Raw genomic sequence first — 19,803 nt, 5'->3', positions numbered from 1 at the left:
TCTGGAGGGACACAGTTTGGGGATGCCTGGCATAGGGGCACAGGAGGTCTGCCTTATACAGAGTCAGGCCATGGATCTATCTAGCTCCTTATTGGCTGCACTGGCTGGCATCTTCTCTCTGGGATTTCAGGCAAGGAGCGTTTCCGAGCCCTTACCTGGAGATGCCAGGGACTGAACATTTTGTGGAAGATAGGGCTATCAGTGACTACCAGCCATGATGGCTATGCTCTCCCTCCCCTGTTGAAGGCAGTGTGCCTCTGAATACCAGTTGCTAAGAACCACAGGTGGGGGTGATGCTGTTGAGCTCCCAAGACACATCTGGTTGGCCACTGTGAGAACAGGATGCAGGACTAGATGGGCCACCTTTGTCCTGGTCCAGCAGGACTCTGATTACATCCTTATGTGTTTTATATATATATATATATATATATGGGACCCAGGTGGTGCTGTGGGTTAAGCCACTGAGCCTAGGGCTTGCTGATCAGAAGGTGGGTGGTTCAAATCCCTGTGACAGGGTGAGCTCCCGTTGCTTGGTCCCAGCTCCTGCCAACCTAGCAGTTCGAAATTACGTCAAAATGCAAGTAGATAAATAGGAACCGCTACAGCGGGAAGGTAAACGGCGTTTCCATGTGCTGCTCTGGTTTGCCAGAAGCGGCTTAGTCATGCTGGCCACATGACCTGGAAGCTATACGCCGGCTCCCTCGGCCAATAATGCGAGATGAGCGCCACAACCCCGGAGTTGGTCACGACTGGACCTAATGGTCAGGGGTCCCTTTACCTTTACCTAAGAATACATATGTTTGATAGATGTAGAAACGAACAGGGGCTTGTCTGTTTGACATCATTGTTGTGACGTGGGGTTTGTGATTTCAGCTCTCTTGACAAAACATGCTGGAGACAGTTCTCTAGTAACAGCTCTTTATTAAAGTGAACAAGACTGACTGTGAGGGCAGGAAGGCTACATTTATAGGGACAGGGAACTAGCTAGAAGGGGATACATTTTGGAGGGAACAATATCAGGCAATCACAGTGCTGCCTTTTGGAGGGAACCAATAAGACAGAGGATCCAAATACAGCAGCTTAAATGAACCAATAGTAGCTGTACCCTCTGGAACCAAAAGGCAGTTACTTTATCCTAATGCAAATACAGACAATAATAATACAGAGATAAAATCCTTTGACTCAATACACAACACCCCTCCCCCCCCTAGTGAGCACAGCAGACGTAATCCCTCAGGTACTGTGGGGTCCTACAACTTCTACCTGATCTCCTGACAACAGGTGTTGCAGGTTCTGGATTGGGTGTTACCTGTGGTGGAGGGGCTGCTATAGGGGTTTCATCAGGAACAGATGGAGTCCCAGACATCTCAGGGTCCCCTACCTGTACCTCGTCATCCTGAGGACTAGCAGACCCTGGTTCATTTGCTGAAGCCCCTGGTGACTGCACCTCTGGGCCATCTTCACTCTGGTCTCGCAGCTGTGCGTCATTAGCCAGGGATGAATTATCTGACTCCTCCCTGCTGAGCGCCCGGCGCCTCAGCTGATCTATATGTCTCTTCCAAACTTGCCCATTTTCCAAGGTCACATAATAGGACACAGGTCCACTAGCCCGGGTGATCACACCGGCCACCCACCGCGGACCTCGTGAATAGTTCCTCACCCAGACCAGATCTTCAGGGGCGAGATACCTTGTTGTGTCAGTCTCAGCCTGGGGGGTTGCTCTTGAATTACGGTTTGGCATTTTATCTGGGTGGACATAATCCAGCACCGTTACCAGTCTTCTACCTAAGAGCAGCTCGGCTGGCGACTTGCCCGTCGCAGTACACGGCGTCGCATGCTGCAAAAATAACATTCGCGCAATGCGAGCCGACCAGTTACCCTCCATTAAGCGCGCAATGGATTCTTTGGCTGTTCGTACCATGCGCTCAGCCTGCCCATTGGAGGATGGGTGAAAGGGCGCAGATGTGACCCCTCTTATGAAGTTATCAGCCAAGAATGCCCTGAATTCTTGGGATACAAAAGCTGCCCCATTATCTGACACAATGGTCTCAGGTAACCCGTGGGTTGCAAACAGCTGCCTCAACACCTTGATTACGGCAGCTGATGCCATGCTAGGGACCATCGCCACTTCTAACCATTTGGAATATGCATCAACGATAACCAAAAAGACCTTCCCTTGGAATGGCCCAGCAAAATCTATGTGCAGCCGGCTCCAGGGAGTCCTGGACTGCTCCCACCAGTGGACTGGTGCTCTGGCCACTTCTGGCCGCACCTCTTGGCATGCCTTGCATGTTCGTACCCATTGTTCTATGTTCTGGTCCATTCCAGGCCACCACACATAACATCGGGCTAGCGACTTCATCCTGACCATTCCCGGGTGTCCCATGTGAAGTGTCTCAAGAACCCTGTTTCTCAATGATGCTGGGATGATCACCCTATCTCCCCATAGGAGACAACCCTTATGCATGGACAATTCGTGCTGCCTTGTCGCATAAGGCCTGAATTTTTCTTCATGCGGACCACCAGGCCACCCCCTCCCCACCCAAGTGAGCACACGGGAGAGAACAGCATCTTTCCTCGTTTTCTCAGCTATATCAGTAGCTGTTACAGGAGCCCCCGGAAGTGTTTCTAGCATCATAATGTGCTCCGCTGGAGCAGGATCCTCATTGCTCCCGCCAGGAAGGGGCAATCGACTCAGCGCATCAGCGTGGCACAACTGTTTCCCCGGCACATGGGTCAAGGTGTACTGGAACCCATTCAGGAATATTGACCAACGCAACATTCTGGGGGAGAGAATTTGTGGCGTTTGTTTGTTTGGGTTGAACAACCCTAACAGTGGTTTGTGGTCCGTTTCAATGGAGAAATGGCGACCGTACAAATAATCATAGAACCTTTTGATTCCTGACACAATTGCTAGTGCCTCTTTATCAATTTGAGCATAGTTGCGCTTCGTGGGTGACAACGTACGGGAATAGAAAGAGATGGGCTTTTCCGACCCATCCGGTTCCCTATGACTCAGCACAGCCCCCAGGCCGTATTGAGAGGCATCACATGCCAGGACCAGCGGCTTCGACTCATCATAATGAGCAAGGACGCTCCTGCTACTCAGCATTTCTCGCAAGGAGTCAAAAGCCTTCTGCTGCTCCCGCCCCCATCGCCACACAGTCTTTTTCTGCAAAAGTTTATGTAATGGTTCAGCTACCGAAGCTTTCTGGGGTAAGAATGAATGATAAAAGTTAATAAGTCCCAGGAATGACTGCAACTCCGTCTTGTTCTGTGGTCGTGGTGCCTCGATGATGGCCTTAATCTTAGCATCTGTGGGGTGGATGCCTGATGCATCAATTTTAAACCCCAAGAAATCCACAGTTGGCACCCCAAAACTGCATTTTTCTTTTTTCAGTTGCAACCCCACCTCCTTGAACTTGAGCAACACTGCACGGACACGCGCAACCAGTTCCTGTGGGTCTTTTCCAGCAATCAAAACGTCATCAAAAAATGGCAAGACCCCCGGCAGACCCCTTAACAGGCGTTCCATGAGCCCTTGAAAAATCCCTGGGGCCACACAAACTCCGAACTGTAATCTGTTAACTCTGAACGCCCCTTTATGTGTGACAATAGTCTGTGCTTCCGCTGATTGTGGGGTTACTGGCAGCTGTTGGTAAGCTTGTGCCAGGTCAATTTTGGCGAACACCTTGCCCCCAGCCAGTTTAGCCAACAGATGTGATACGACTGGAATGGGGTATGAGTTTCCCCTGAGTGCCTTATTGATAGTACATTTGTAATCTGCACATATCCTGACTTCCCCATTTGCTTTAAGGGGCATGACGATTGGAGTCTCCCACTTAGCAGAGTCCACGGGTGAGAGAACTCCCTGCTTGACCAATTTATCCAGCTCTGCCTCGATCTTGGGTTGCAGTGCAAATGGCACTCGCCTTGGTTTGAGTCGGATTGGGGCCACCCCGGGATCCAACTCGAAGTCAACTGGGGGCCCTTTATAACAACCCAGTTTTCCATTAAAGAGACCAGCAAATTCCTTGCATAATGCCTCGCTCATCTCAGGGCAGGTTTGGATTGAATTTAGCCCTGAGATACTCAGTCCCAGGGCGGGGAACCAGTCAGTGCCCAGGAGACTGGGGCGACTGCCCTTCGCAATCACCAGTTTGAGTACAGCCTGTTTGTCCCGGAACTGTACTCTCACGGCACACATTCCCATAACATGGATGCGGCCTGCTGAGTACGACTGCAAGGTTGCCGGGAAGGGCTCCAGAGGGGGCAACTTACCCCTGGGGAAGAATGTCTTCGCGGTCTGGTCCGACACGATGGTGAATGCAGATCCGGAGTCCACCTCCATGTCGCACTGCTGACCCTCAATCTTCACCTTGACGTGTGCCTTGCCTTGCGCTGGAAACTGCACGGCCCTCCCGTTGATCTCCGTTACGTAGTGGCAGTCCTTTAGGAAACGAGGTGCTGTGGGCGGTCTGCGATGCTCCAGTCTAGGTGCTCCTGTCACTCCCGACGCCGCCGATCTACAGACCCTGGCGATGTGACCCGTCTTTCCGCACGTCCGGCACATAGCATCCCTGAAACGACAACTCTTCCGCTCATGGTTTCCGCCACAACCTGGACAACCGCCTCGGCGATCTTTGTGCACTGTGCAGGCCTGACGCACCAACTCGACCCCACGGACTGGGCTCTGGCTCGGAGTAGCCTCTAGCTCGTCCATGGCATGCGCAACTTCTATCTGTGGCTTAGTGGCCTTGCGACTGGCATCAAGCTCCTCTCTTTCATAATTCTCCGTGGCGGTGGCCTCCTTCAAGGCTGAAGCAAGGGTAACCTCTTCTTTAGCCACGATGCGTCTTCTGGCTTTCTTGCTGCTCAGACCGCCAATAAACCGATCCAGGAGAGTCTCTTCCAGATTTTGGAAGCCGCAGTGCTGAGCGAGCTTCCGGAGTTCAGCCAGAAATGCGGATACAGACTCCCCAGCACGCTGCTGCCTCTTATGGAACTCCATCCGCCGGGCCATCTTGGTCTCAGTAGGCGCCAAGTGGCTTGTTAGGCAGGCAAGAATATCTTTGAGAGATGTCTCACTCAGCTTCGCTGGAGCAAGTAATGCCTTGGCCAGCTTGAAGGTCTCGGGCCCACAGTAGCTCAGGAATGTGGCCCTTCTTTTGCTGGCATCGGTGATCCCTTGAGCCACTGCAAAGAACTCGAAGCGTTCGACGTAGTCTTCCCACGTGTGGGGCTCTGATGGCTGGAAGGGCTCCAATACCCTTGGACTCTCCATTGTCCTAGCGGGCAGGGTCGTCTTCTCAGCTGGCCAGTGAGTCTTGTTCTAAGCTGCAATCCGGACTCTGAGGCAGGGCTGTGTTTAACCGCTCCTCAGCATTCCGGATCCCACCTTCGTCGCCAGTTGTTGTGACGTGGGGTTTGTGATTTCAGCTCTCTTGACAAAACATGCTGGAGACAGTTCTCTAGTAACAGCTCTTTATTAAAGTGAACAAGACTGACTGTGAGGGCAGGAAGGCTACATTTATAGGGACAGGGAACTAGCTAGAAGGGGATACATTTTGGAGGGAACAATATCAGGCAATCACAGTGCTGCCTTTTGGAGGGAACCAATAAGACAGAGGATCCAAATACAGCAGCTTAAATGAACCAATAGTAGCTGTACCCTCTGGAACCAAAAGGCAGTTACTTTATCCTAATGCAAATACAGACAATAATAATACAGAGATAAAATCCTTTGACTCAATACACAACAATCATATGTGCCGCAACTTAAGAAAACGATGGAGAACAGAGGAAAGCTTGTTGCAGAGAGATTGAAAACAATGCCAGGAATAGTAAGATCAGGATTGCACATAAGCACAACAGAGAAGTCGATAGTAAGTCCTGGAGTGCTGCCAAATCCAGGCAAAACCATACTTTGCAAGAGCCCAACAACGGTGTCTTTTGATATATGTTTGGAAAGACCGCCGTTGTAGCTGCGTAGGTTTGTCTTTGCACTTGGAAACTCGTAAAGAACGAGTTTTTTCGGATATTGCAATAAATAAGACCTTCTTCAAACCAGGTATGAAGGGGAAAGGGCAAGTTAGGGCAAGTTAGTCCTCCATCCCTGGGCAATTATAAGGTGACAAGCAAGTAAATTATAAGATCAGCATTATCATTGGTGAAGATGGACAGCAAACGAAGCTCAGGATCTTCTGAATCTCACGCAGCCAAGAGAACGCAGTCTGTTTGCAGCTGCTAGCTTCCAATTACAGCTCATTTGTTGTGGCAAACTAGAAGGGCCGGATCTAGGTTTGATGAGGCCCTATGCTACTGAAGGTAATGGGGCCCTTTACTTATCATAGGAGCCTACACAACACAAAACACTGTTGCTGTATGTAGGTTTTATTTTATTTGGAAATGTACATCCCATTTTTTATTATTTCTTTTAAAAAATGGGGGGGGGGGCCAAGAGAGTGGGGCCCTAAGCTACAGCTTGTTTAGTTTATACGTAAATCTGGCACTGAAAACTAGTATGGAAAGCCCAGTCAAGAGCTCATGTCAAACTGTGTCTCTCACCCTTGGACACGAGAAACTCAGTTGCTCCGAAGTGTATTCTAGCCTGCAGCCCAACTTGGCTGGCAAGTGATGCTGCACTGACAGTCTTTTGGAAGCCCCTCTTGGATTCTTCCAGCTCGCTCTCCTAATCACAAGATTCTTTGTTGCTCTTGTTACGAAACGCATGAGCCTTCTGGCAGAGGCCGTTGCGTTGCTGGCACAGGGCAGAGGCAGCGCGAGGAACTTTGTAGCTGGGGGCCTGAGGACTAGGATGAGGCAGACCAGAAACCTGTCTGCACCCAAAACAAATTCTCCAAACGCTGGAATATCCTCTTGCCGCCTCCTTTGCAGCCTTCCTCGTCTGCCTTGATGCACTGTTGCAAACATACTCGAGGAATTAATTTCTGAGCAATGCGAACAGAGAAGAACGTGGGGAGAGAAGAGCGAGGCAGTAGGCTGGGTCTAAACACATCAAAGAAGCGTTTCAGATAAATGCGTGGTAAATTTAAACAGGGAAAACAGGTAGAGAAAAAGAGGACTCCACAGCGCCATCTGGTGGCACAATGTTACATTGCATATACAACGCATGTAAATCGCTTTTCAGTTACCAATCTAGCTGAGTCCAGAGATGCAGAATAACAGCTCATTTATCGGGGGTGGGGTTAATGTAACGTGGTAGCTTGAGTGTCAGGGAAGTAGTCCTGGATTCAAATCTTCATCAAATCATAGAACTGTAGAGTTGGAAGGGACACAAAGGGTTAGCTAGTCCAAATTCCTGCAATGCAAGAATTGCTCTGTTTATAAACCTCCAAGGAAGGAGAGTCCATCACTTTCCGAGGGAGACCATTCAACTGCTGAACAGCTCTTAGCTTCAGAGTGTTCTTCCTAATGTTTAGTCAGAATCTCCCTTCTCGTAATTTGAATCTATTGGTTTGGGTCCTGCCCTCTGGGGCAGCAGAAAACAAGCTTTCTCCCTCTTTCATGGGGGAAGCGCCTCCGATATTTCAAGTCTTACCCAGGCCGTGAGTTTGCTAGGAACCCTATTCTTGCAGCCTGAAGATTCTCTTGCCGGCATCATCATTGTTGTTGCTTATGGTTAATAATTATTGCAATACATTTCTGCCTTTTGCTAAAAAAAACAAAAATACACCCAAGAAATTCAGTAAAAGCAAGCAGGCTTGCTTTACAGCAAGCAGGCGCTGTAAAGCACCTGTATTAAACAAGGCCAGAAACTAAAAACAATATTTGGCAAATCCAGAAAGACACCAAGTTCTGAAAAGTCCACAGGAATAGCCCAGCCTGGTGATAGAGCCTGGTCTCCCTTGCTGGGGAGACCCTATACTTTGGCTTTCATATGTTTGAGCAGAGTGGGCTGGATTTAAGTTCGGTGTCCTTTCTCTAACCTTCAGTCCTGTCCTACATCTGTTCAGGCCTTCCGTAGCTCATCTCCTTTTGGAACAGCTTGCAATGGGATGAAAACCAAACGTTTTGACTTCCCTGCCCTGGTGCGAGGACCCGGCACTTTTGTGTCACCCCCTAGAAAACCAGCCTTCCTCTTTTGCTTAACGTGACTTTGATTTCTAGATGAAACAGGAAAAGCTCGACTGCAACGGGAGGGAAATGATATTTTTAGCAATCTTGTTTTTTCTCCCAGGATCCACTGCCATAGAAAAGGACGGGGGAGAATGTGCAAATTTCTTATGGACTTGAAAAGAAGCTGCCTGTGAAATACTTTGTCATTGGAGGCGTGAACATATTAATCACCCACCGGGCATCTCTGTCATATTTGTTTTCAAGCATCTATCATTCCTGAAGTAGAGAAATGATGCACAAGAGTGAAATGGGGGGGAGAGACGATGAGTAAGAGGATGCTATATTAGTTGATCCATCCATTTAATCGGGGGGGGGGGATCTGTGGCTCTTCCTGATCTCATTGGACTACCAGGTCTCATCCTCTCTGACCATTGGACATGCTGGCTGGGACTGATCTGAACAGGGAGGCCAATAACATCTAAAGGTTCTTCATCCCTGGTTTTAATTAGAATCATAGAGTTGGAAGAGACCACAAGGGCCATCCAGTCCAACCCCCTGCCAAGCAGGAAACACCATCAAAGCATTCTAGACCAGGCATCCCCAAACTTCGACCCTCCAGATGTTTTGGACTACAATTCCCATCATCCCTGACCACTGGTCCTGCTAGCTAGGGATCATGGGAGTTGTAGGCCAAAACATCTGGAGGGCCGCAGTTTGGGGATGCCTGTTCTAGACATATGCCTGTCAAGCCTCTGCTTAAAGACCTCCAATTAGCCGCGGAACCTTTTGTTCAATTAAAGTGGTGCTCCCGATTAACCAGGCAGCTGGCTTTGAAAAACATTTGGGTTGTATCCAAGGTATCGCAGGGGTTTGGACTAAATGACCCTTGGGGTTCCTTTCCAACTCTGCAATTCTATGTTGTTCAGCTGATGGGCCAGTATACGATGGATGGGAAAGGATAAGTCTCTCAGTGGCTGCTAACCATTAGGGTGGGTCATAAAAAACTTTTTTGGGAAAATGTTTCCTCCCTTGATCTTATATCAGGCGTATGGTATAAACATAGTCAAATTTCAAATTTGGGACAGTATGTTAAATTGTGAACTAATAAACATGAATTTTAGATTTCATGTAGAGCAATAATAGTTGCATACTATTATTTTCTGCAATATTTATTTATTTAAGATAAAACATGTTGATAATTTCCATGAAAAACCAATGGTTTTGAACAAATTATATGGAACAATTAAGCAAACTGTGTACTAAACAAGTAAACATAAACAATAAACAATAAAACACCACTCATATTATGTGTTGCATCAAAACATCACATTATACTTAATTACTTAGGTATAAATTGTACTTAGGTATAAATGAATCAAATTCCTATGTTTTCATCACTCGTAGTGAGGCAAAATTTCAATCTGTAGGAGCAGGGTCTAAATATTAACCGATTTGTCCCAAATTTGAAATTTGACTATGTTTATACCATACGCCTGATATAAGATCAAGGGAGGAAACATTTTCCAAAAAAAGTTTTTTATGACCCACCCTACTAACCATGGTCCCTCTGTTCTGCCTCCACTGTTCTGAGGCAGCATGTGTTGTGGGCCTTTTGGCTCCTACAGAAACTGGCATGAGTTGTCATCCCCAGACTCGAGAGGAGGAAGCAGAAGGAACAGATGGAGGAGCCAGCAGGGATGGAGGGGAGAAGGCCCCCCCTTCTGTCTCTAGGTGTCAGAGAGGAGGAAGCAGGCCTGCTGGCCTCATCAGGGAGAAGGGAAGGACCTGGACCAGCCAGAGGATGAGGCTGAACAGGACAGGAGGAGGGGCATCGGAGCTGGAGGCAGAGGGGCAGGACACAGCCTCATTGCCAAGGAGCCACGGAACAGTCTCATTGCCAAGGGACTCATTGCCAAGCTTTGTAGATGGGATTGTTGGTATTTTGTTGTAATTTGGTGAAAAGAAAAATACAGTATTTGACTACAGAAAAGGAGAATTCCCTGGATGCCTAGATCCAGGTTTGGGGCAAGTACTCTCTGGTGAGAGATCCCCGGCAGATATTTAAATATGCAGCTAAGTAAAGCGTGGAAATATTGTCTGACAGACCTTTTAAATAGCCCCTTCTAAGCGGCTTCCAAAGTTCCCCATTCCCCTTAGCATAGGCAGAAACCGTGCATTTGGTACGTTAAAAGTGGTTTACTTACATACCCTTCAAAGATCAAATTCATGTGTTTTCCCATACAGCAGCAAGAAAAACACAGGCAGTGAAACTTAGGTTCCAAAAGTGGTAAATGTTTCCAAATTATTTGTATAGAAACACAAAGATGTAGGGTTCCACATGGTGGAATGGGAAGAACAAAGACTGGGGCAATCACGTCAGATTGGCAGGATATAAGAAATAGATCATTATTACTATTATTATTATTAGCCCTTCCTCCCAAGGTGAGGGGGAGTGACCTGGCTAAGCCTGGCAGGACAGCTTCCTCTACTCTTCATGCATTAATTAGATTTAAGCATGCTGGTTATATGCGGCTGGATATCCCACAGGGATTAAATGAGCCCCCCTCCCCCCCAGATGGAGTGACCATATGCAGCAAACTCAAAGGGTTAGAAAGTCCCACAAATGAGATCACTCTGCCCTGTCTTTAAAAGCTTCGTAGGAGGGGATGTGTCAGAACATCCCTATAGCTTCCGTTCGATCATGAAACTCTCTCCTCCCTCATGTACCTTGGAATCTGGACTTGGAATGATCATCTGCTGAGCCTGTCAGCCTTTCAAGTAAGGGTTGCAACTCTGTTTTGGGACGTGTGCTTCTGCATTCCAGTTGCTGGACGGGGAGAGTGCTGCTGATGCGCCCAGATCCTGCTCGTACGATCTGCTATCAGCATCTGGATCAGGCATCCCCAAACTTTGGCCCTCCAGATGTTTTGGACTACAATTCCCATCTTCCCCGACAACTGGTCCTGTTAGCTAGGGATTGTGGGAGTTGTAGGCCAAAACATCTGGAGGGCCGCAGTTTGGGGATGCCTGATCTGGGTGGCCACTGCGAGAACAGGATGCTGGACTCGGTGGACCACTGGCCTGACGCAGCACCAGGGTGGTTTTGTGGAATGCAAAGGGGCCTTTCCAGACCCACACCCCGTGTTGGAGCAACGTCTAAGAATAATAAATCCCACTAAGGAAGCATCCGTCATGATTCTCTGGATGCAGCCCAGTGCTTCTCTTCTCCAGATAGCAAATTTATGCATATTTAAACGAGAGAAAACTCTCACATGATTAATTGAAGCCTTTAATTGAGTAGTGCCCTTAATGGGTCGCAGAGTGACCTCCCGCCTCTTCCTCCCCTCCGTCAACCCGCCCTTAGTGCTGGGACTTGGCAGCTGAAAGCTTCCTTTGGTTAAATCTGCCGCTTGCTGTGGCTAATCTCTTCTAATGCTGCCATAATCCCATTATTGAAAACAACTGAAAAGCTAGGAGTTAAAGGGATGAAAAGATTTATTTAGTCCGTGCTGCTGGGTGAGCTTGATGGGGCAACTACTTATCTGCACTTCTCTGTATGGCTGTGGTTCATCAAATCATCTTCGGGTCCAGCCTGCATTTTTCCGCCACCCAAATTTATGATTGCTCTCCCTGCTTCAACTAACTGGTGAATTTGCTGGACAGTTCCCAGAATTCCCTGGGGAGAGGAACAGACTGTTAACCCATCCCTCTGAGGAACTGTAGCTCTGTTTAGGGAACAGGGGTCTCCAAAAACTCAGCCTGCTTATCAAACCACAGTTCCCTGGTTTCTTTGGGGAAGCCACAAGTGTTTAAAGTTGTGCATGCTCTAGTTACTTCCCGCTTGGATTACTGCAATGAGCTCTACATGTGGCTACCTTTGAAAGTGATCCAGACACTACAACTAATCCAGAATGCGGCAGCTAGACTGGGGACTGGGAGTGGCCACCGAGACCATATAACACCGGTCCTGAAAGACCTACGTTGTCTCCCAGTACGTTTCCGAGCACAATTCAAAGTGTTGATGCTGACCTTGAAAGCCCCAAATGGCCTAAACAGTATACCTGAGGGAGCGTCTCCACCCCCATCGTTCAGCCCGGAAACTGAGGTCCAGCTCCAAGGGCCTTCTGGCAGTTCCCTCCCTGCGAGAAGTGGGGTTGCAGGGAACCAGGCAGAGGGCCTTCTCGACGGTGGTGCCCACCCTGTGAAACACCCTCCCAACAGATGTCAAGGAAGGAAATAAACAACTACCTGACTTTTAGAAAACATCTGAAGGCAGCCCTGCATAGGGAAGTTTTTAATGTTTGAAGTTTTATTCTGTTTTTAGTGTTCTATTGGGAGCCACCGAGAGTGGCTGGGGAAACCCAGCCGGGATGGGCAGGGTATAAATAATAAAATGATGATGGTGATGATACTGCTTTAAATGTTTAAATGTAGGTAGGGCTTACGTTTTGACTCGGGTATCCATTCAGGTGACCTGTTTCACGAGTCACCTGTCTAGAAATGTTGCGTTGGAGCCAGAATTGGAGACCCTTTCCTAGACCCATGCCATCTGCACTTGACCAAAGCGAGGGAAAAACAGCCAGCCAAGTGCTGTGGCTGGATATTCCATCGCAGAAACTGGGATTAGCAGGCCCATCTTTTGGCAGCTGATACTGTTCCGAGCAGCAACAGGAGCAAGTGTGGAGAGGCAGGCAGGACAGCTACCCCATAGGAATATTCCCTAGAGAGGCCCCAGGGTCTATTAGCAAATAATAACTTGCATCTCTGGCCGATGACAACATCACATCGGAAGTGGGAGAGGCGCTCCCAATGCCAGCCGTAACCTGAAACCTCCCTCCGGGTTACGCGTTCCTCTTCCAGCGAAAGGCGAAACCTGATTTTGCAGGTTTGGGATCCCTATTTAGCGTCACCCTTGGTAAGATATTAATTAGCATGGCTTCATGGAGGTGCTGAGAACAGCGCTTTTGGCTCTGAGCGAACAAACAACTCTGCAGCTGCCTTCATTGCAGCAGATGTCTCAAGGCCACCTCCTTTTACTTCACTGAGCAGGGAGGGACCTCTGAGGTCACCCGGTTCAAGCCACCACTCAGTGCAATCTGACCCCTACTTTGATATCTCTGGCAAAGGAGGACCTGCCCTCTTTCCCTGAGAAAGCTCAGTTCCATTGCTGCCATTGGCAAGCTTCTCCTAGATTTAGCTTAGTCGAAGTCTGACGCCCTCTAATTCAGGGGTCGGCAAACTAAGGCTCACAGGCCGGATCAGGCCCAATTGACTTCAGGATCTGGCCCGCGGACTGTCCGTGGATCGACGTGGGGATTCTGTTCATTTGTGGTGTGCCATTCCCCCCCCCAGCGCCATTTCTTCCCCCCCCTCCGTCACACACACCGCAGGGTGTCTCTTCCCTCCCTCCTCCTGGCTTCTCCCCGCCCTGCCTAGAGGAGGAAGGGGGCTGGGCTGAGCTGGCTGAGCACCATTTTAAGCAGCCCCTGTCCGGAGCCAGCCCTTTTGCGCTGCTCATCTTCCAGCCGCCGCTGCTGCTGCCGCCGCTCTGGTACTCCTGTGGGCCAGAGAGGAGAGCAGATGAGCTTGCTCTGCCTACCCATGAGAAGCAGCGGCGGTGGCGGCAGCTGCGGCAGCCCCAGGGTAGGTAAGTGCAGCGGTTGGGGTGTGGGGTGGGGAGAAAGACTCTTCTTTATTCTGCCCGGACACTGAGGTCCAGTGCCGAGGACCTTCTGGCAGTTCCCTCACTGCGAGAAGCCAAGTTACAGGGAACCAGGCAGAGGGCCTTCTCGGTAGTGGCACCCGCCCTGTGGAACGCCCTCCCACCAGATGTAAAAGAGAAAAACAACTACCAGACTTTCAGAGGACATCTGATGGCAGCCCTGTTTAGGGAAGCTTTTAATGTTTAATAGATTATTGTATTTTAATACTTCTGTTGGAAGCCGCCAAGCGTGGCTGGGGAAATCCAGCCAGATTGGCGGTGTATAAATAATAAATTATTATTATTATTCCAGCTCCCCCCCCCGTGCCACTTCTCCAGCCCGCCACAAGGTCTGAGAGGCAATAGACTGGCCCATGGCTTAAAAAAAATTCCTGATCCCTGCTCTAATTCCCACCTACTGACTGTATCCCTGTAGCAAACAGTATTGAAAGTGGGTTTGCATGTAACCGCCCCGACACTATCCTGAGCACAAATCACCAGCAATGCACAGTAAAAAAGGGGGGCATTCCTGGAGGGCCCCAGATTTAAATGATGTGTCTGTGTGCATTTAAGCAGCCTTGTGCAGAACTGCCTGTAATGGATTTAAAGGCCAGGGACTGCAGGATCCCTGTTATTGGAGACGGGAACATATCTGTCTCCGAAGCTCAAGGGAGCAGTTCTCATTTGTACAGGCAAACAGGAGACTTCCCAATCCTGCATTTGTCCTCTAATGCAAATATGGGGGGGGGGGCATTCTAGGATTTGCATTACCACCTAGGTAAAAGGCAATGTGTTGTGCCAAATTCAGGCATAAAGGCAGCAGGGCAGTTGTCGCTACAGGTGTGTGTGTGTGTGTGTGTGTGTGTGTGTGTGTGTGTTCCGGGGTGGGGTGGGGTTATGGCATTCCAGCCACATGGAAGCAAATCTGTGCCATTGGCTCCCTTGCTATGGTGTTGCCCCACCCCCAGATATTTTCACCTGGCAAAAGCAGCCACTGGGTTATGAGGCCTTGCATTCATAAAACCCAGTGATTAGACAGCCAGGGCAACTTAATAGGCCACCAGTGGATACACTAAAGTAAAGGACATATAAACCTTTTAAATCTGGGGTCCCCAACACGGCACTTGTGGGCACCACAGTCTTGGCTCCTGGCCCCTCCCAGTTTTTAGTTTTTATTCAGTTGTAAATTGAGGGGTGTTTTTTTGTTTTTTACTTTTGAGGTGGATTGTTTCCGGATTGCCTGTTTTTCTTGTTTTTTTATATACATGATTTGCCTGTTGGGAGTGGGAGGAGATTCTGAACATGTTTTAATTCAGTGATATTTGTATTTTGTTCGTCGATTCTGAAATGTGTCCTTAAAGGTTGGGGGGGGGACCTGTTTTCTCTCCATCATTTTCATGACCTCCTTTCATCACTCTCCCTCTTTTCCCCCTTCTTGACTTCCAGATCATCGAATTCTGGCATTGAATTGGACCGGAAAGAAAATGGTGTGTATTCTAACGAAGACAAATGCCTTTGTTTCAATGAGAGAGACCCGGTCGTAAGGAGTGGAGGGCAGAGAGCCCTTTGCTACAAGATAGATAGATATATAGCCCCCTCCCCGACCCTTGCAGATAAGGTGACGCAACCTCTGTCTTGGAAAGAGCTCCTCCAGATAAGACACGACCATGTACTCGTTTCTGCCGGAGAACTTCACTCCCGTGAAGCAGAAGCCAGTCAAAGAGCTGAAACCCATGATAGTGGCCATCGTGCTCGGCCTCATCCTGCTCATCGCAGCCGTGGTGGCCTGGTGCTACTACGTGTCATCCCTTCGGAAGGCGGAGAGGCTGAAGACAGAGCAGATGGACCTCCATCAGGACGGCTTCACCATCAAAAACCAGGACGGGGAGGTCGTCTTCAGGCTGGCCTTCCAGTCGGGCATCCTTGACTTGGAGTCTTGCTCCAGGGAGGGTGCGAATCTTACCTGCACCAGGACTGACAAAGGGAAGCTCAACTTCTTCATTAAGATCGTCACCCCAAAAGACACAGTGATGTGCTACCGGGTCCGGTGGGAGGAGTTTGCGGCGGACACCGTGGTGGAGCACAAGATGTTCTGGGGGGATGCCCACTGGTATGGGGGCTGCGAGATGAGCGTGCAGCACTGGCCCATTGAGTTGCCCGGGTCCCAGGAGCCCATGCCTTTTGTGACCAGCGATGTCTATTCTTTCAGGAACAGCTTTGGGGGGATCCTAGAGAGGTACTGGCTGTCCTCCAAAGCAGCCGCCATCAAGATCAACGACTCTGTGCCCTTCCACCTCGGGTTCAACGCCTCCGAAAGGTCCCTCGTCTTCCAGGCCAGGTACAAAGATTCCCCCTACAAGCCTCCGCTGGGGCAGCCGCCGTTCCCCGAGCTGAGCTACCGCGTCTGCATCGGCTCCGATGTGACCTCCATCCACAAGTACATGGTGAGGAAGTATTTCTACAAGCCATCGAAGATCCCCTCGGAAAACGCCTTCAAGTACCCGATCTGGTCGACCTGGGCCTTGTACAAAAACGACATCGACCAGGACAAGCTGCTGCGCTTTGCAGAGAAGATCAAAAAGTACAAGTTCAACTGGAGCCACATTGAGATAGACGACACCTACACACAAGCGTACGGGGACTTCGACTTCGACCCGGTCAAGTTCCCGAACGTGACAGAGACGTTCAAGAAACTCAAAGAAGATGGGTTTCAGATCACTCTCTGGACGCACCCGTTCATAAACTACAATTCCTCCAACTTTGGGGTAGGCATAGAGAGGCAGCTTTTCATCAAGGAGCCAACGGGGAGGCTTCCTGCTATGGTCGAGTGGTGGAACGGGATTGGCGCCATATTGGATTTCACCAACCCTGCGGCCAGGGACTGGTTCCAGAGCCACCTGAGGCAACTCCGGAGTAAGTACGGCATCTCTTCCTTCAAGTTTGATGCGGGAGAGACCAGCTACCTTCCCAAACAGTTCAGCACCTTCCGCCCCTTGTCAGACCCCAGCATTTGGTCCAGGCGCTACACGGAAATGGCCATCCCATTTTACGAGCTAGCGGAGGTGAGGGTTGGCTACCAGTCTCAGAACATCTCCTGCTTCTTCCGCATCATTGACCGGGATTCTGTCTGGGGCTATGAGCTTGGGCTGAAGTCCTTGATACCGACCGTCTTGACCATCAGCATGCTGGGGTACCCTTTCATATCGGCCGACATGATTGGCGGGAACTTCTTTCCCAACAAGACGGATGGGGCGGTGGAAATCCCGGACCAAGAGCTCTACATCCGATGGCTGGAGCTGTCGGCCTTCATGCCTTCCATGCAGTTCTCCATCCCACCGTGGCTTTACGACAGAGAGGTCATCGACATCGCCCTGAAGTTCACCAGGCTCCACGAGTCTTTGGTTGCCCCCCTCTTGCTGGAGCTGGCCGGGGAGATCACCGACACTGGGGACCCCATCATCCGGCCCATCTGGTGGATTTCTCCCCACGATGAGGCTGCACACAAGATCGATTCCCAGTTCCTCATTGGGGACACCCTGATGGTGGCTCCCGTCTTGGAGATGGGCAAGCAAGAGCGAGACATTTACATCCCAGCTGGCAAATGGCGCAGCTACAAAGGGGAGCTCTTTGAAAAGACACCCACCCTGGTGACGGATTATCCTGTCGATTTGGATGAAGTCGCTTATTTTGTGTGGGTGTCCTAACAGTCTTCAGCTACTGCTGCCACCACCAGCTATGAAGCTTAGTGAAAGTCAACCAGGCCTTATTCTAGGATATTAACAACGAATAATTCTAATCCACTAAGGAGGCAGAAGTGGGGGAAACTGGAAATGGCTATGTATTTGTCCCTGCATATGCTGTAAAGATCTAGCTTCGTTCTTGTGATCTAGAAATGCTGGATAAAAATGGCATGGGATTTGCACATTCGAGGAAACGGTCTTTCCAGTCTCCCCTCGCAAGGCCCATAACTGCACAGGATCTCTCCCCCAAGCAAATTTATTCCATTTCTCGAGGTGGGTCTTGGGGGGCCTTTGCAATGCCAGCTGCAATTATTTACAAACCCATCTCTAGTCTCCGGTGCCTCGGACTGGGTGCACATAGCAGGCTGTTAGCCAAACCGTCCAGACTGGATCTTTCTTTAAGCTGTGGGAAGCTGTTCCCTGCCTGCAGCTTTTCCAAATATGAGCCAAGGGAAAACCTTGAGCTATGAGCAAGGGATCCCTGCCCTTCTAGGGAAGGGGTTCTTCCCCCAGAGAGGGAGGTGTTCAGGGTTGCTATAGCACAACTAGCCTTACATTTTACAGTGCAGTAAGCTATTATTTGAAATAACTCTGGAGGTTTTCCTAAAGAGTATAACTTCAGTTTATTACAGGCACAGAAATCCACACACATTTACATATATTCCTCGTCTGATGTTAGATGAGGCTGGCTTATCATGTTGTGTAGGCCTTTAGTTACCAGGCTGGGCTGGTTACTCAGCTCTGGAGCTTTTGAACAGGACGGGCATCTCAGCCTTCCCCTTGTTGCTGCTCCCAGCCACCTTCTTTCCAAGGCAATCCTTGGTTAGCAAAAAGGATAATACAGTAATCTCCAATATATGGATGACATGCTTGCTCCCACAGCAAGCAGGTGTGTTTTAGAGGTGTGGATCGGGACTCAAAGCCCTTCCTTGCTGCTGCTGTTGTTGCTGTTGCTGCTGCGTCTCCTCTGGGGTTATTTTCAAAGGTGCCTTTGCAGCTCCGTTGCCAATAAAGGATTGACTTTCAACTCATGGACGGTTCCCAGGAAGAAGAGCATCGCCAGACTCCTCCAGACAAGACGGCAAGCTCTTGTTGGCAGCCCATGTGACTCTTGTGTGTTCAAAGAGGCAGCTAGGGGAGGGTGAGAGCAGGGGGATCAAAGCTCTGCTGTTAACTTACTAATAGGACACGGAATAAAAATGGTTCTTCCTGCTCCCAAGTGATGCTGCGCCAAATGGGCAGGTTCGTGGTTTCTCCTCCTGGAAGGCAAACTGAAGCTAATGCAACCTGGTGTGTTATTGTTTTCATTAGGGTTTGACGAGGGGAATCCTTATCCTTATAGCCAACTGCAGTAAGGAATTTTGAAAGGGTGGGATATCTACTCTCCAAAAGCTCCTACTTGGCTCCCCATTGCATCATGGTGACTGCCTGGGGGGGGGGGATTCATAGAATCATAGAGTTGGAAGAGACCACAAGGGCCATCCAGTCCAACCCCCTGCCAAGCAGGAAACACCATCAAAGCATTCTTGACATATGCCTGTCAAGCCTCTGCTTAAAGACCTCCAAAGAAGGAGACTCCACCACACTCCTTGGTAGCAAATTCCACTGCCGAACAGCTCTTACTGCCAGGAAGTTCTTCCTAATGTTTAGGTGGAATCTTCTTTCTTGAAGTTTGAATCCATTGCTCCGTGTCCGCTTCTTTGGAGCAGCAGAAAACAATCTCCCTCCTCCATATGACATCCTTTCATATATTTGAAATTGACAAGCCGCATTACGATTTCCCCTCTTCCCTGAGTGGTAGATATCTTAAGGACCTTTTGCTCCCATTTTTACACCCTCTCAAGCTATGTATTTTGCTTTTTAAAAGGAGCAGGGCTCAGAATCCTGAAAAGAGGAAGGACGTTCTCTGCTGCCGATGAGCACGGGGAATGGCAACCAGCAGCAAAACAGAATGCAGAGGAACCTATTCAGGGCAGCATAAACAGTAACGGAAACCCTTCACTTATGAAAGTATGGGATTATGGAACTCACTGCCACATGGTGGGGGGAGGGGCTGACCGCTAACTTAGATCTCTCTTAAAAGAGATGAGACTTCCATGCTGGACAGATCCAACAGTGGCTATTAGTCATGACAGCAAAGTGGAACTTCCATGTCCAGGCAGAGCACCTCTGAATTCCGGGTGCTGGGGTGTGAGCATTGGTGGAAGGCTGTTGTCTTCATTTCCTGCTTGCAGGCTTCCCTCTGGGACAGGTGAGAATGAGGGTGCCTGGGCTTAGATGGGT

At 49.4% G+C, this 19,803-nt stretch overlaps 1 protein-coding gene across 5 annotated transcripts in view; it reads left to right on the top strand.

Annotated features, from left to right (window-relative positions):
* The window catches only part of LOC118077161 (myogenesis-regulating glycosidase), a 35,481-nt gene extending 16,109 nt beyond the window's left edge, over positions 1–19,372 (top strand). For all 5 annotated transcript variants that reach the window (XM_035100614.2, XM_060280400.1, XM_060280399.1 and 2 more), the window contains one exon: positions 15,227–19,372. In XM_035100614.2, the coding sequence (XP_034956505.1) occupies positions 15,448–17,484 (2,037 nt within the window). In that variant the 5' untranslated portion in view covers positions 15,227–15,447 and the 3' untranslated portion in view covers positions 17,485–19,372. The remainder of the gene's footprint in view (positions 1–15,226) is intronic.
* The last annotated feature ends 431 nt before the right edge of the window (positions 19,373–19,803 follow it).

Source organism: Zootoca vivipara, chromosome 11 (assembly GCF_963506605.1).
Source record: "Zootoca vivipara chromosome 11, rZooViv1.1, whole genome shotgun sequence".
In the NCBI taxonomy this organism is placed as follows: domain Eukaryota; kingdom Metazoa; phylum Chordata; class Lepidosauria; order Squamata; family Lacertidae; genus Zootoca; species Zootoca vivipara.
This window is presented reverse-complemented; position numbering and strand designations above follow the sequence as displayed.